At 43.8% G+C, this 17,042-nt stretch overlaps 1 protein-coding gene across 1 annotated transcript in view; it reads left to right on the top strand.

Annotated features, from left to right (window-relative positions):
* aldh1l1 (aldehyde dehydrogenase 1 family, member L1) overlaps positions 1-17,042 on the top strand; it is a 209,789-nt gene that overhangs the window by 173,071 nt on the left and 19,676 nt on the right. The window contains exons 14-15 of the mRNA XM_037679154.1: positions 8,851-8,921; positions 13,788-13,872. Coding sequence (XP_037535082.1) covers positions 8,851-8,921; positions 13,788-13,872 — 156 coding nt within the window. The remainder of the gene's footprint in view (positions 1-8,850; positions 8,922-13,787; positions 13,873-17,042) is intronic.

The following is a 17,042-nucleotide window of genomic DNA, read 5'->3' on the forward strand; positions in this document are numbered from 1 at the left end:
AAGAGAGCCTTGACGTCCTTTTCAGGGACACCACCAAGTCATTGGTTCAGGTATGTTGACGACACCTGGGTTAAAATTAAATCTCAGGAAGTCCAACATTTTACTGACCACATCAACTCTGTGGATAAATACATCAAGTTCACACGAGAAGATGTAAAAAATGGCAGGTTGGCTTTCTTGGACTGTAAGGTCTCAGTCTCTGATAGAGGACATTTGCAAACCGAGGTGTACCGCAAACCCACCCACACAGACCAGTATTTGCAGTTTGACTCCCATCACCCTTTGGAGCACAAGTTAGGAGTCATCAGGACTCTGTATCACAGAGCAGACAGCATCCCCACTAGCTCGGGAGCCAGGCAGAAGGAGAAATCCTACACAAAACAGGCTCTAGAGCAATGTGGATATCCTAACTGGGCCTTCCTGAAAGCAGAGAAGAAACCCAAACAGGACTCCAGTCAGCCATCAGGTGAAAAGGAGGAACCCAGACCCAGACCAGTGGTCAGTCCGTATGTTGAAGGGGTATCAGAGAAACCGAGACGTTTATTTTCTAAACATAACGTCCCAGTGGCTTTTAAACCCCAAAATACATTACGGCAAAGACTGGTTCATCCCAAAGATCCATTCCCTCGGCACAAACAGAGTAATGTTGTGTATGCTGTTCAGTGTCAGGAAGGCTGTGATCAGTCTTACATCGGGGAAACTAAACAGCCACTGGCCAAAAGGATGGCCCAGCACAGAAGATCAACATCATCAGGCCAGGATTCTGCGGTCTACACTCATCTCCAGGCCAGCGGTCACTCTTTCAAGGATGAAGATGTTCACATCCTGGACAGAGAGGAACGATAGTTTGAGAGAGGAGTAAAGGAGGCCATCTTTGTGAAAAGAAATCGTCCATCATTAAACAAGGGTGGAGGCCTCCGGGTTCAATTGTCCCCCTCTTACAATGCTGTGATTGCTAGTATCACTTAGCCCTCTGTGAGTAGTAAACAGCCATCAGTGTGCTAATGACCCATTGTTAGGCTGATGGTCCTTCTTGAGCATGTGATCAGCTGGTTTTGGTTGTCAGCAGCAAACTGGTTGATCCACTCTGAGAGGGTGCTATTTAAGAGACTGAGCTGAAAACAGCACCTCAGACTGAGGAAGTCTCTTGGATGATAGACGAAACGTTTCTAGATTTTTTTGCCTTTTTTTTTTTTTTTTTTTGAATGTCCAGAGGACCAGATTGAACTTTTTTGGATTTTTCTACCTGGATTATTGAGCATGCATCAGGATAGTCAAAGCATCTTTGTTGTTTTCAAAACATTCCAGGAGGAGTTGAGATAAGTCCGGCATCAAGGCCACAGTTTGGGTCAGGCAGAACTCGTAATTGTTGTTTCTGCCTTTAAAGTCTCGCTGGTACATATTCTCTGATGGAAACTCCACAACAGCTGAATTGATCCTTTACTCCAAAAGTCAAGCTCACAGCTTCTCCAGATTATTCCACCATTCGTGAGTGCTGCCAGGGAGATCACAGTCCTGAAAACAGCTGCTCCATTTCCCTTTCACAGCTCCACATTCAGTCCGAGCATTGTCAAGCTTCAACACCTCCACACGAATTTGTAGACAACCAGATTCCACCAACCCAAACAGTAGAATCTAGTTGTCATCTTGAATCCAATTTGTTCCTTAAAGAGGTCAGAGGGGTCCTCCTTACTCTGACGCCTGTCGGGAGAAGTTGATCGATTTTGTTGAGAGACTAGCTGATCCTTCCAATTAAGAGGTATGCATGAAAAAAAGAGGCTTTTTAAGGGTTCACAGGACAAAAGAGTGCAACAGGGAAGTGGTGGTGGTGGTGGGGGGGGGACACGTCTGGTTTCACCGTAGAGTAGGAAGAAAAGAAAAAAAAAATTCATGAGAAATTTATGACACTCCTTAGTGACTTAACCACTTATGAACCTCTGAAAAGAGATCCAGGAAGTGGTTACAAGAAGAAGTTGATAGATTACCTAAAAATTTTGGAACAGGACAAAGCTATTGGCCATTTTCTATATCACATACTGTACCCAGGGGAGGCCACACCTAGTCTGTATGGTTTACCTAAAATCCACAAACAATGTGTACCTTTAAGACCTTTTGTTAGCATGATTATCTCTGTCACTTACAATGTTTCCAAATATCTGGCGTCTGTACTCATCCCTTTAGTTGGCAGCTCAGAACATCACATACAGAACACCATGGACTTTGCACATTCGTGGTGAGACGTATTGTGTCATTTCCTGTTTGTCTGTCGGTAGCTCGAGTGAATTGTTTGCTCGAGTCGTCTCTGTTTTCTGGATTTATCTGTCTTTTGCACAGTTTTTCATTCTAGTTCACAAACACAGTACAGTTGTTTTCTACTGTTGGATAGTGCTTAAAACACCTCTTATCTTTCAACACTTCTCAGTTTTTATTGGTGTATTTGGCTCTGCTAGCTCCTGCTAGCATTAGCTTAGCATGGCTGCTGCTTCTCTCTCTGCTTCCTTTGTTTTCTCTTGCTCCATGTGTCAGATGTTTAGTTACTCCTCTGCCTCCTTTAGTGGTAATGATACATGTAACAAATATTATGTTATGATAGCTTTGGAGGAGAGGCTGTCTGAACTGGAAGCTCGGTTCCACACTTTAGAAAAACCAGTAGCTAGCCAGGTCCCCTTAGACAGCGTGGAACCACAGAGGCTAGCTCCCGTTAGCGGTCCTCCAGCAGACCACGAGCAGCCGGGACCCCAGGCCGGCTGGGTGACAGTCCGGAGCAAGCGTAGCGCTAAGGCTAAGCCCCCAGTTCACCACTGACCCGTTCACGTTTCTAATCGATTTTCCTCACTCAGTGACACACCCGCTGAGAAACAGACCCTGGTTATTGGAAGCTCCATAGTCCGAAACGTGGCTTTAGGGACTCCAGCGGCCATAGTCAAATGCATTCCAGGGGCCAGAGCGGGTGACATAGAATCTTATTTGAAACTGCTGACTAAGGCTAAGGCTAAATACAGTAAGATTGTTATTCACGTCGGCGGTAATGACACCCGGTTACGCCAATTGGAGGTCACTAAAATTAATGTTGCTTCGGTGTGTGACTTTGCTAAAACCATGTTGGACTCCGTAGTTTTCTCCGGCCCCCTCCCCAACCTGACCAGCGATGACATGTTTAGCCTTATGTCGTCGTACCGCTGGGTGTCCAGGTGGTGTTCTGACAACGACGTGGGCTACATAGATAACTGGAGTTCTTTCTGGGGAAAATCTGGTCTGATGCGGAGAGATGGTATCCATCCCACTTTGGACGGAGCCGCTCTTCTTTCTAGAAATATGACTGATTTTGTTTATCCCCCAAATTATTGACAACCCAGGGTCCAGTCCAGGAAGCAGAGTTGTAGTCCTCCACACCTTTCTGCTGCTTCTCCTCTGTTACCCACCCACACCCCCACTGAAACAGTGTCAACTCGCCCACGGCTCAAATTAAATAAACCAAAAATCAGCTCTAAAAATGTAAACCATAAAAATTGATTAAAATAAACACAGTTACTTTACCAGAGCAAAATCATAAAATCATTAAATGTGGATTATTGAACATCAGATCTCTTTCCTCTAAATCCCTGTTAGTTAATGAACTGATAACTGATCATCATATTGATTTATTTTGTCTGACAGAAACTTGGCTACAACAGGAGGATTTTGTTAGTATAAATGAATCCACTCCTGTTAATTATTAAAATTTTCATGTTCCTAGAACAACTGGCCAAGATGGAGTAGCTTCTATTTTTCAGTCAGGATTATTGATTAATGCCAAACCAGTTATTAGTTATGTTTTTTTGGAATCGCTGTCCTTCAGTCTTTCTCATCCAAAATGGAAATCAGAAAAGCCACTTCTACTAATTGTTATATATCATCCACCAGGCGCTTACACTCAGTTTTTGTCTGAATTCTCAGAATTCTTAACTGACTTACTATTAAATACTGATAAAATCATCATAATGGGTGATTTCAATATTCATGTAGCTGTTGAAAGTGACAGCTTAAGCATAGCCTTTAATAATTTAATAGACTCATTTGGTTTTACCCAAAACGTCCACACATCTACTCATTCTTATCATCACTCTTGATTTAGTTCTGACTTATGGTATAGAGATTAGGGACTTGGTAATAGTTCCTCAAAATCCTATTCTGTCTGACCATTTTTTTAATAACCTTTGAGTTTGCATTAAATGACTACACAGTCACTGAGAGTAAATTTCATCTCAGCAGGTGCTTATCAGAAAATGCTGTAACCAAATTTAAACAATATCTTCCATCAATGTTTTCCTCTGGCTTGCAGCGTAATGCATCAGAGAACAGTGACTTAGATCATCTAGTTGATCATCTTACAACTTCAATGCAAACTTCACTTGATAAAATTGCTCCACTGAAAAAGAAAGTAATCAATCAGAGGAAACTGGCTCCTTGGTTCAATTCTGAGTTACGTACTTTAAAGTAGGCATCTAGAAACCAGGAGAGAAAATGGCGCTCTACTAATGTTGAAGAATTTTATTTAACTTGGAAAGATAGTCTGTTAACATATAAAAAAAGCTCTCCGTAACACTAGAATTTCATATTACTCATCTTTAATAGAGGAGAATAAAAATAACCCTAGGTTTCTGTTTAGTACTATTGCTAGACTAATTAAAAGTCCCATTTCTGTTGAACCATGTATCCCTACAACTATAAGTAGTGATGACTTCATGAGATTCTTTATAAATAAAATTATTTCAGTAAGAGAGAGAAAATTCAAACCATCCTTCCTTCTACTATTTCTAGTCCCCTGTCAAATGAGGCAACTTTAAAAATTTCACTAGAGCCTGATTTATGTTTGGACAGTTTTTGTCCTGTTGAGCTCTCTGAAATGTCAAAAATATTAACCTCATCCAAACCATCTATATGCCTGCTAGATCCCATCCCAACCAGACTGTTTAAAGAGGTATTTCCCCTAATTAATGTCCACATTTTGGATCTACTTAATTTGTCTTTAATGGATGGTTATGTACCACAGAGCTTTAAGGTTGCTGTAATTAAACCTTTACTTAAGAAGTCTGATCTTGATTCAGAAATTCTGGCCAACTATAGACCTATATCTAATCTAACTTTCATCTAAAAAATTCTAGAGAAAATAGTTGCAGGTCAGTTGCGTGAACATCTACAAAGAAATAATCTGTTTGAAGAGTTTCAGTCAGGGTTTAGAGCTTATCATAGCACAGAAACAGCACTAGTAAAAGTCACTAATGATATTCTCATGGCCTCAGACAATGGACTTGTGTCTATACTGGTCCTGTTAGACCTCAGTGCTGCATTTGATACAGTTGATCACAATATTTTACTACAGAGGCTTGAATATGATATTGGACAGGAACGGCTCTAAAATGGTTTAAATCATATCTATCTGATAGATTCCAGTTTGTAAATGTAAATAATAAATCTTCTTCATACACCAAAGTTAGTCATGGAGTTCCTTAGGACTCAGTGCTTGGGCCAATACTCTTTGCTTTATATATGCTTCCATTAGATAAAGTTATTAAACAGCATGGGATACATTTTTATTGTTATGCTGATGACACACAATTATATTTGTCCATTGATCCCAATGACTCCAATCAGCTACTTAGACTACAAGCATGTCTTAAAGACATAAAAACCTGGATGACCATTAATTTTCTCCTGTTGAACACAGACAAGACTGAGGTTTTAGTTTTTGGACCTGAGCACCTTAGGAATTAATTTTTCAGTCTTTCTCCCTCCTTAGATGGCATTAATCTGTCTTCCAGCTCTAATGTTAAAAATCTTGTTGTTATTTTTGATCAGGACATGTCTTTTATCCCCCACATTAAAAATGTTACTAGAACGCCTTCTTCCACCTGCGTAATACCGCTAAAATTAGAAACATCTTATCTAAAAGTGATGCAGAAAAACTGGTCCATGCATTTGTCACGTCTAGACTGGAATGCATTTGTCACGTCTAGACTGGACTATTGCAATGGTTTATTATTTGGATGTCCAAATACTTCCTTAAAACATCTTCAGTTGATCCAAAATGCTGCTTCCAGATTCTTAACTGGAGTTAGTAGGAGAGATCATATTTTTCCAGTTTTAGCTTTTCTCCATTGGCTCCCTGTCAAATCCAGAATAGAATTCAAAATCTTTTTTCTAACCTTCAAAGATCTCAACAACCTGGCTCCATCTTATATTACAGATCTTATTGTTCCATATTTTCCTAACAGAGCACTTCGCTCTCAGACTGCAGGTTTACTTGTGTTTCCTAGAATTTACAAAAACAGAATGGGAGGCAGATCTTTCAGTTATCAGGCTCCTCTCTTGTGGAACCAACTTCCAATCTCTGTCCGTGAGGCTGACACATTATCCAGTTTTAAAACTAGGCTTCAGACTTTCCGTTTTGCTAAATCCTACAGTTAGGGTCAGCTTGGGTTTCCTGAGCTTTCCCTTAGTTATGCTGCTATAGGCTTAGACTGCTGGGGGACAAACTGACCACAATTTTCACTCTGCTACTGTCTTTACTTACTCTGCTCAACCTGTTTTGTATTTGTAATTATTTTTTCTATCCTTAACATGTGATTTTTGTCTTTCAGATTCACCTGGACCTATACCTGGACCTACCATTCTGTGTTCGTCTGTCTCTCCTTCCTGTCCTCTCAACCAGCCGGTCAAAGCAGATGGCTGCTTGTCCTGAGCCTGGTTCTGCTGGAGGTTTCTTCCTTTTAAAAGGGAGATTTTCCTTTCCACTGTTGCCACTGTGCTTGCTCAGGATGGGAGACTGCAACGAAGCCAAGATTCAACTTGTCTGCTGGATTCCTTAGATAGAGAACTTTACTTATTGGCTTTTATGTATGTGAATGTTTCTGTAAAGTGCCCTGAGACAACTTTGTTGTGATTTGGCTCTGGCTCTCACTGAACCTGGCCTCCTCCCCTCTGGAGCTCTGACACCTCCAGAGAGTCAGCCCAGCATCCGTCCATCCTCAGTCCGACCACAGGCTCTAATGCTCGGACTCACTGTCTCTGAACTCGGCCTCCTCCTCTCTGGAGCTGTGACACCTCCAGAGAGTCAGCCCACCATCCATCCATCCTCTGTCCGACCACAGGCTCTCCTGCTCGGACTGGCTTTCACGGAAGCCATTTGCCATGGAAGCCATGGAAGACATGAACCATAAACGAAATAAACAAAAAGTTTAGCCATAAACTGAATTGAATTGAATGGAATTGTGGACGAGGTGAGGGATGTCATCGTGGAGACTGATGAAACAATGGCCTCTATTGATGTCACATCACTCTTTACGTGCATTCCTGTTGATGAGGCAGTAGAGGTGGTCAGTTTAAGATTAAAATCAGACACCACTCTGAGCAACAGGACCATGCTTTCCATAGAACAACTGTGTCAACTCTTGAAATTGTACCTGCAGTCAACCTACTTCACATATGGGGAGCAATATTATAGGCAGAAACATGAGTGTGCTATGGGGTCTCAAGTTTCTCCTATTGTGACCAATCTGTACATGGAGGAGGTAGAAAAGAAAGCCTTGACGTCCTTTTCAGGGACACCACCAAGTCATTGGTTCAGGTATGTTGATGACACCTGGGTTAAAATTAAATCTCAGGAAGTCCAACATTTTACTGACCACATCAACTCTTTGGATAAATACATCAAGTTCACATGAGAAAATGTAAAAAAATAGCAGGTTGGCTTTCTTGGACTGTGAGGTCTCAGTCTCTGATAGAGGAAATTTGCAAACTGAGGTGTACCGCAAACCCACCCACACAGACCAGTATTTGCAGTTTGACTCCCATCACCCTTTGGAGCACAAGTTAGAAGTCATCAGGACTCTGTACCACAGAGCAGACAGCATCCCCACTAACTCACGAGCCAGGCAGAAGGAGAAATCCCACACAAGACAGGCTCTAGAGCAATGTGGATATCCTAACTGGGCCTTCCTGAAAGCAGAGAAGAAACCCAAACAGGACTCCAGTCAGCCATCAGATGAAAAGGAGGAACCCAGACCCAGACCAGTGATCATTCCGTATGTTGAGGGAGTATCAGAGAAACTGAGATGTTTATTTTCTAAATACAACATCCCAGTGGCTTTTAAACCCCAAAATACATTATGGCAAAGACTGGTTCATCCCAAGGATCCAGTCCCCCAGCACAAACAGAGTAATATGGTGTATGCTGTTCAGTGTCAGGAGGGCTATGATCAATCTTACATTGGGGAAACTAAACAGCCACTGGCCAAAGGATGGACCAGCACAGAAGAGCAACACCATCAGGCCAGGACTCTGCAGTCTACACTCATCTCCAGGCCAGCGGTCACTCATCCAGGGATGAAGACGTTCACATCCTGGATACAGAGGAATGATGGTTTGAGAAAGGAGTAAAGGAGGCCATCTTTGTGAAAAGAAATCATCCATCATTAAACAGGGGTGGAGGCCTCCATGTTCAACTGTCCCCCTCATACAATGCTGTGATTGCTAGTATCATTCAGCCCTCTGTGAATAGCAAACAGCCATCAGTGTGCTCATGATCCATCGTTAGGCTGATGGTCTTCCTTGATCATGTGAGCAGCTGTTTTTTTGTTGTCAGCAGCAAGACTGGTTGAGCCACTCTGAGAAGGTGCTATTTATAAGACTGAGCTGAATACAGCAGGTCAGACTGACGAAGTCTTTCGGATGAAAGACGAAACGTTTCTACATTTTTTTTTGTTGTTGTTTTGCTTTGTGTTGTTTTTTGAATGTCCAGAGGACCAGATTTAACTTTTTTAGACCTTTGTAGAAATATTGTATTACCTTTTTTTTTTTTTTTTTGTACAGGGCAGTACCATCCCCATCAACCAGGCCAGGCCAAACCGTAATCTAACGTTCACCAAGAAGGAACCAATAGGGTGAGAAACCAATGACAATATGTTTAAAACCTCAAATGCCTTTTATTTGATTAATTTATCAAGATTATAATTTTACCATAACTTTTAAAGAAAGCTTATTACAATACAAGCACATTGATCACTGCTGATTACGAGGGGAGAAAACCTTTTTTTCTAATATAACTGAATGGTTAATCATATTCCTGTGATTCATATTTAGGCAGAGAAGACAGAAGTTTGGGGGATGGGGGGTGGTTGAAGGAAGCCATTTACGTCAAATAAAACGGTCAAAGCAGATGGCCGCTCGTCCTGAGCGTGGTTCTGCTGGAGTTTTTTTCCTGTTAAAAGGGAGTTTTTCCTTTCCACTGTTGCCTTTGTGCTTGCTCTTGATGGGAGACTGTGTCGAAGTGAAGATTCAACGAGTCTTCCTTAGATAGAGAACTTTACTAATTGGCTTTTTTATGTATGTGAATGTTTCTGTTCAGTGCCCTGAGACAACTTTGTTGTGATTTAGCTCTATATATTTAAACTGAATTGAATTGAGAAAAAAAAATTAAACAGAGAAGGTCTTCGATTTCAACTTTCATAAACGTGGCAGGCCTAATTTTTTATGATAGGATGAGGAGTTTGACAATCTAAGAGGAGCTCAACGTAGAGCTGCTGCTCCTCCATACTGAGAAAACCAGGATTTGAGTTAATTAAGGCAGTTGGTAAGAGAGGAGGGTGGGAGGATGGATATGGGTTTATTGGAAGGATCGAGCTGGGTGTCTCCTACATAACAGGCGGCTGTGGCTGAGTAGTTAGAGCAGTCGTCCTCCAATGCAAGAGTTGGGGGTTCGAATCCATCAGCAGTCACATGCCCAAGTGTCTCAGGGCAAGACACTGAACCCCTCGATGCCTCCGATGTGTGTCCCATCGGTGTATGAATGTGATAATGCTCTGATTAGTTTCTTTAGAATGATTTGTTCAATTAGCTTTGTAGAGATCTAGTAGAGTCAAGGGCGTCAGAAGCATCCATAATGTGTGTGTATGGGGGGGGATACAATGATGTGTGTAGGTGTGTGTGTACACATGCACGTGCATGCATGCACGCATAAAAAGTGTACACTAGTGTACAAAAAAGCAACATTTCACCTAGATTTCCTTTAATTCCACACATTTAATGCATGTTTCTCACCAAGTTTGTGTAAATCCAGCTGTAGGTTTTAAAGACATTTTAACTTTAATACACTTTACTACAGAGAGTCAGGTCGGCACTATTTGTGTTTATAGAGAAATAAAAAACATCACCAATAGACATTTTTACGTGTGTTTGGCACTAATCATCTAAATGATGTTTCTCACAAAGCTTGAGGACAATAAGGTGTGGGGTTTTAAAGACATTTCAACTTTAATGCACATGAACACATAGCGTCTCTTACACCTGCAGCATCTTACAGCATCACAGTTACTGCTAAGCTAAGATGCTACAGACGTAGCGCTCCTCTCAAGCATCCTCCCAACATGAATTGAATATATGTTTATGATCAATCCCCCCCCCCCCCCCCCCCGGTCAACAACTGCCCACACTAAGCTTGCTAAACTGGCGAGTGAGCAATACAGAGGTGTCTCCATCTCCTCCACCTGTGCACCTTTTCTGTCGAGGCATGAGGAGACATAGAGAAGAAACTGTGCAGGCATCAGGCTGCTGGTGGAGACTTGGAGGTAACCAGAAAAACCTGGAGTGGAGTTTTAGTGGCCTGAAACAAGTGGAATGGATTTGTTCACGAAGAAAGATAATCTGAGCCGAATGAACTGATGTTTCATAGTAAAAGTCCGGGGGGGGGGGGGGGGGGGGGGGCCAAAATTATTTTTTTTTTAATGGGGGGGGACAAGTCTCCTTCACATATAATGGTTGCGATGCCAATGAGTAGAGTGCTGTGTGAATGGGTAAATGGGGGCACAGATTGTAGTGTAAAGCGCTTTGAGTATCTTGATCGGATTGAAAGACACTATATAAGTACAGTCCATTTACATAACAATGCAAATGGAGATTATATTTACAAAAAATATAATTCTTTGTGGGTCCACTTTTATTCTTTGCTCCTCCTAAGTAATCTATACTGGTCCACTTCTTTAGACCACCAGTTGATCTTATACAGCAAATATTACAAATTTAACATCAAGGCAGACTTTTCTAGGTAAATCAATATATTAGTTGTACAGTAAAGTTGGTCCATATTTTAATGTAATTTTACATAAAAATGTAATAAACTTTTAAACAAAGTGGCTAGTGTAACACCTGTAGATGACTCAGAAACCACACAGTGTCACTTCATGCACCAAAATTTACAGAACCAAAACTCCCCCCACCCTCACAGTTTGATCCATGTCGTAGAGCATGGCTGTATCCCTTAAAGGCACAGTAACGTCACTCACAGTGCATAACATCATAAAGTCCAACCAAAACACCAAACTGAGTGATTTCTGGACATAACACCCCCAATCCCCCTTAGAAACATATTATTTAGCTCACTTTCTAGTATCACTATCACATTGTCACATAGTCCCCAAGCCAGACAGGCAGAAACCCCAGTATCTGGGATTGTGCTGGTCATTGAGTGGAGTTGGGGAAAGCTGGTGGATTATCCCCCACTTGGTAACCCATTGGCCTGGGCTGCCAACCCAGCGCCGCTGCCGGGGACAGCGGTGATGCAGATGCTGGTGGGGCGGTGACCCTGTGCAGACGGTTTGCGTGCCAACGACTCCCAACCTCCAGTCTGTTTGTGGGCGGCCCCAACTGCTTAATCACCCACAGGAGCTCTGACCAGAATGATTGCAGTTTATTTTGCTGATGAAGCCACTTGTTCTTGACCCAGTCCCCTGCAGTCAGTGAGGGGGTCCATACTCGGTGCGTAGCATCAAACCTGTCTTTCATCTGGGCCTGCAAACCCTTCACTTGAGCTCTGGCTTTCTGGAGCACTGGGCTCCCACGTGCAGGGGCTGGCTCAGCTCTCCAGGGGTTGCTTCAGTTCACACCCAATCATTAACACCACCAGTAAGGCTCCTGTGGTGGAATGCTTGGATGCCCAGATGGTCAGGAGGGTTTGGTTGAGAGCGTTGCTGAAGGTTCTCCCTTCCTCCAGACAGGCTCTGATTCCATTTTTGAGAGTTTTACATATTGAGTCGTTCCACACCACCATTGCTCTCTGGGCAATGCACTGCTGTCCTGATGTGCCTGATGGACCGCAGTGTGAGGAAATCTGTAGAGATGCACCGATCCGATACCAATATCGGTATCGGGACCGGTATTGAAAAAAACTTTTGTATTGTGTATCGTGACAATGTGACCGATCCATGACTGGGCAGATCTGTTCACTCTAATTCTATGCTTTGTGCTCTGAGTGATGCCACGCGCTAGCGTACTGACTGAACAAATTAAAGTTGTGTTGTGTTTACATGTTTGAACAAGCTTGTGAATCTCTTGGTGTGCTTAAGTGTGCTGTTATGGTGCAGAGTTTTCAATTAATTTGTAATTCAGTACATTCATGTCTGCGTTTAACAAAACAAATGTTTTAAGTTAATTCAGAACTGGGTTTGTAAGCTCAATCATCCAGGTAGACAACAAAAATTGCTAAATCATGTCTTCTGTACCTGTTTCAGTAACGGATCCAGATGACATGTTTTAGCCATTTTTGTTAGTTCAGCACTGTTTTTCTGTAACAGATTGGATCGGTATAGGCAGATACTAAACTGCAGATATCGGTATTGGATCTAAAGTGAAAAAAAGTGGATTGGTACATCCCTAGAACTCTGTGAACTGTGCTGAGGTAAACTGGGCCCCATTATTAATTGTAACAACAATGGGAAGGTCCCAGCATCCAAACAGATTGTCCAGGCAGTCTATGATGTGTGTGCAGTGATGGAGCTCAGTTGGCAAACCTCAGGCCACTTCGAGTGAAGATCTTGAACAACCAGCAGGTAGCGAGCGTGAGCAGGTGCCCTGTAAAGTTCCTCACAGATGTCGACCTGAATGTGTTCCCAAGGTGAAAATGGCCAAGGGGTCGGGGTGAGAGGGTCTGTGGCAGGCTGGCTTGTTTTCCCACTCAGAAGGCAGAAAGCACAGTTACGCAAAAGCTCCTCAACATCAGAGTCTATACAGGGCCACCACACCGTATCAAGACAGCGCTGCTTCACCTTGACCACCCCCAGGTGTCCCTCGTGTGCCAGTGTGTCAGTACTCTGGCCCTGAGAATTTCTGGAATGACTGCCCGGTGACCACAAGCTAGGCACACTGCCCCCCAGCAGGAGAGCTCATTGCATAAACGGTAATAGGGAAGCACCCTGCCATCCACTTTGGCAGGCCAGCCATCTTGCACATAGGTGCGGAGCATTGTGAGGGTGTCATCTGCAGCTGAGGCCTACTGCATCTCTGACAGGGTGACTATTGAACTGAGGGGCCCATGCAGGATGTGGACCCAGTCTTCATTGCTCTCTGTGTCTAATGTTGCTCCACTCATCTCCTTTGCCACTGACACAGCTCTAGACAGGAGATCAGCCACCATGTTGGCCCACCCAGGCATAAACTCCAGTCTAAAATTGTACTGATTTAGCCTGTCAGCCTACCCCAGCAGTCTCATGGGCCTGTACCCAGAGCCTTGGGTCGCTAACAGTGCTGTCAGCACTTGGTGGTCTGTGCAAATGGTGAATGGTCTGCCATATAGATAGACGTGCCAGCGTTCGCATGCCCACAGGCAGGCCAGGGCCTTCTTCTCCCCAACCAAATATTTCTGCTCTGCTGGAGTAAGTGCACGTGAGGCGAAAGGAACAGGGCATTCTACCCTGTCATGAATCTGGGAGAGCACCTATGATGCTTCTGGGATGGCGCTAGGTACTGTGCTCTCCCAGATTAATGACGGGGTGGAACCCAGAAGTATCACAGGTGACCATGGTGGGAGTGGTCAATCTGGAATGGGTCAGCGTGGGTGGGGACGTGAGCTGTTGTTTGATGATCTGCACAGGCCTCAGTGTCGGACAGGATCGGGGCGATGCCGTCTTTCGAGAGCCTGAAACCAAGAAACTCGACCTCCTCAGCCCCAAATATGCACTTCTGAGAGTTCAGTGTGACCCTATGCTGACTGAAACGCTGAAAGACCTGCTCCAGGCATGCATCATGTAGTGTAGTAAATGGTGCATGCACCACCACATCATCCAGGTAGATGGCGATACCTTGGATGCCAGCCAGTACCAGTGACATTATTTTCTGAAAACAAATTGGGGCTGATGAAAGTCAAAATGTCATGCGTTTAAATCTAAAATCCCCCACATGTGTGACAAACGCTGTAAGGTCCATATTGGCTGGTGCTAGAGGAACCTGCAGGTAGCCATTCCGTAGGTCCTTCTTACTGAAGACAGTGGAGCCGTGGAAATGGTTCGTGATCTCCTCAGCTGTGGGTAGGGGATACTTATCAGGTACGATGGCTTTGTTCACATCATTGAGGTCCACACAGTCGCAGTCCGCCCCCTTTTTCTTGGCTATCACTAGGTTTGATACCCACGGTGAAGCATTGACAGGCTATGATGTCCTCTTTCCCCAGGCGATACAGCTCGGTCTTCATGGTGTCACGTAGAGCCAGGGGAATGCGCTGAAGAGGCTGGATAACAGGATGGACTGACCGATCAACTGTAGGCTGGTGGACAAAACCTGTCATGCAGCCCGTCCGCTGAACAGTTGTGGGTAGTGGTTGAGACAGGACGTGGTGACCTGCTGGACATGCTGGCCCTCAGCATCACTCACCGCAAAACCCAGGGCGAGGAACAAGTCTATGCCTATAATGTTAGCTCCCTTCTGGGTGATGCAGAACTTAGTGTTAGGCACAAATTGCTGATCATATTCAACAGGGAGACAGGCCACACCCAGAGTGTCGATGGGAGAGTGGCCGTAGCCAAGCAGGGGTGTAGTTGTTGCTTCCAGAGGTATGTGACTGAAAAACTGGTCGTGCATTTGTTCAGAATTGTGACACTTTGGCCCCTAGGTCCACAGGGAGCGGGATGAGAGCTGTGCCCACACGACATGTGTAGAGCTTGAATGATGGCTGCAGAGTCTGTACAGTATTAATGGGAACCACAGTAGTATCACAGCGAGCAGAAAAAGAGCAATAGCAGCGTGCAAAATGATTCAACTTATGGCATTTGCGACAGAGTTTCCCATGGGCAGGACATGATTGGTCTCTAGTAGCATGGTTAGGGGAGCCATAGTTACCACAGCTCTTGGCCCTACTCCTACTGGGCCCCCTGTCCACTCTCTGTACATCCAACTTGCCACTCGGCCTGTGAAACCCCTCGACAGCCTCTCTGTGATGGACAGACGGTGGTGATGACGTCACTGGCTCGTGTACAGCGTGGCCGAATTTGCGCGCCTCTGTTAGGGTTGTTTCTAGCTGCTTTCCAATTACTAGAGTGTCCACCAGTGTCATGGAGTCTGGTTCTAGTAAAAATCTCTCCCTCAGTTGGTTACATGACATTTTTTCTATTAGCCGATCGACTATAAGTCCATCCTTCAACGTCCTTAAGTCACAGAGTCTAGCCAGCTCGTGTAATGCTGAAGCCTAGTGGGTGACGGACTCACCCGGCTGTTGAGTCCTCTGACAAAACTCGAAGTGGTGCATCCACCGGCTCTATCCGGAACTGAAATGAGCCCTCAGTGCAACCTTGGCTGTGGCGTATTTATTATCCAATAACGTGAGAATGGCAAAGATTTGTTGACCCTCCTGCCTGAGACAATGGTGCAGGACTGCACACTTCCTTGCTTCCACCAGCTCAGGGTGTCCCAAATCCAGCAAATAATCCTCAAACGACGTCAGCCATCTGTCCCAGGAGACAGCTGGGTCACCGGGGACAGGCAGGAAAGGTGGCGGTGGTGGTAAGGTGAGTTCAGACATCCTCGTCTGCCAAATGTAACACCTGCAGATGACTCAGAAACCACACCGTGTTGCTTCGTTGCACCAAACTTTACTGAACCAAAACTCCCCCCAACCTCACATTTTTACCCATGCCGTAAATCACAGCTGTATCCCTTAAAGGCACAGTAACATGTCACTCACCGTGCATAACATCACAGAGTTCAACCAAAACACCAAACTGAGTGATTTCTGGACATAACAGCTAGCTTTTTGCTTTGGTTAAACCAGGATGGTCTTTCAAATGCTTTAGCATGTGCAATGTACCATATTTTCCACCGTACACTTGGCACCACCCTATAAGTCACATCAGTCGAAATATGTCTAATAAAGTGGAAAAAGAATACGTTGCTTCGCCATATAAGTCGCATCTATTATGCGTCACCGCGACGCGGCTCATTTGTTACGCATCACCGCTGACAACCTAGAAATGTGGGCTGATGTGCCAAAAATAGATTGGCTGCCAAATGGCAGCCGCAGGAGCACACACAGGAGGACTTTAACAAGAATTTAACAAGATTAACACTTAAAAACAATTATTTGTTTGCTCAACTTTATAGCAAAGGTGTGTCTCAGTCTATCTTTTCCTATTGTGACGGTCAAATCAGCTGCATTTCAAAAGTTGATTAGCAGGAGCTCGCAGAGGGACAACTCGTGCATTTCTTCAAAATTTAACAAGATAACCATCTAAAACAATTATTTGTTTGCTCAGCATTATATCAAAGGTGTGTCTCAGTTTAACTTTTATTTAATAAATGCACTTCAACAGTCAAATTAGCTGCATTTTGCTGGGGCAGTGCAGCGAAATGAAGCTGATTTGACGGTTGTTCCAGGCATGATCCCGGAGTTGGACGAAGGTGGCAGTCTATGGCAAGCCAATTGTGCCATTAGTTGCCACTTTTACCTATTACATGACATAATGGCATGCCATAATACTCGAGTGCCTTAGCTGCTGAAAATAGTAGTGTTCAATATTTTCAGTCAAAATTTGGTTTAAAAATATGGGAGAGAAAAAAAACATAAATAAGTTGTTTCTGTGTATAAGTCACAGGGCATGCAAATTATGCAAAAAAACGCAACTTATACACCAGAAAATACAGTACTCATATAGATGAACATATACCTGTGATATATTCATAAATAGAACGGATTCATTCATTTTTCTGGACTGAATAATATCGTGCATTGAAATTAAACGTAACGT

This window comes from Nematolebias whitei, chromosome 7 (genome assembly GCF_014905685.2).
Source record: "Nematolebias whitei isolate Nwh7 chromosome 7, NemWhi1, whole genome shotgun sequence".
NCBI lineage: Eukaryota > Metazoa > Chordata > Actinopteri > Cyprinodontiformes > Rivulidae > Nematolebias > Nematolebias whitei.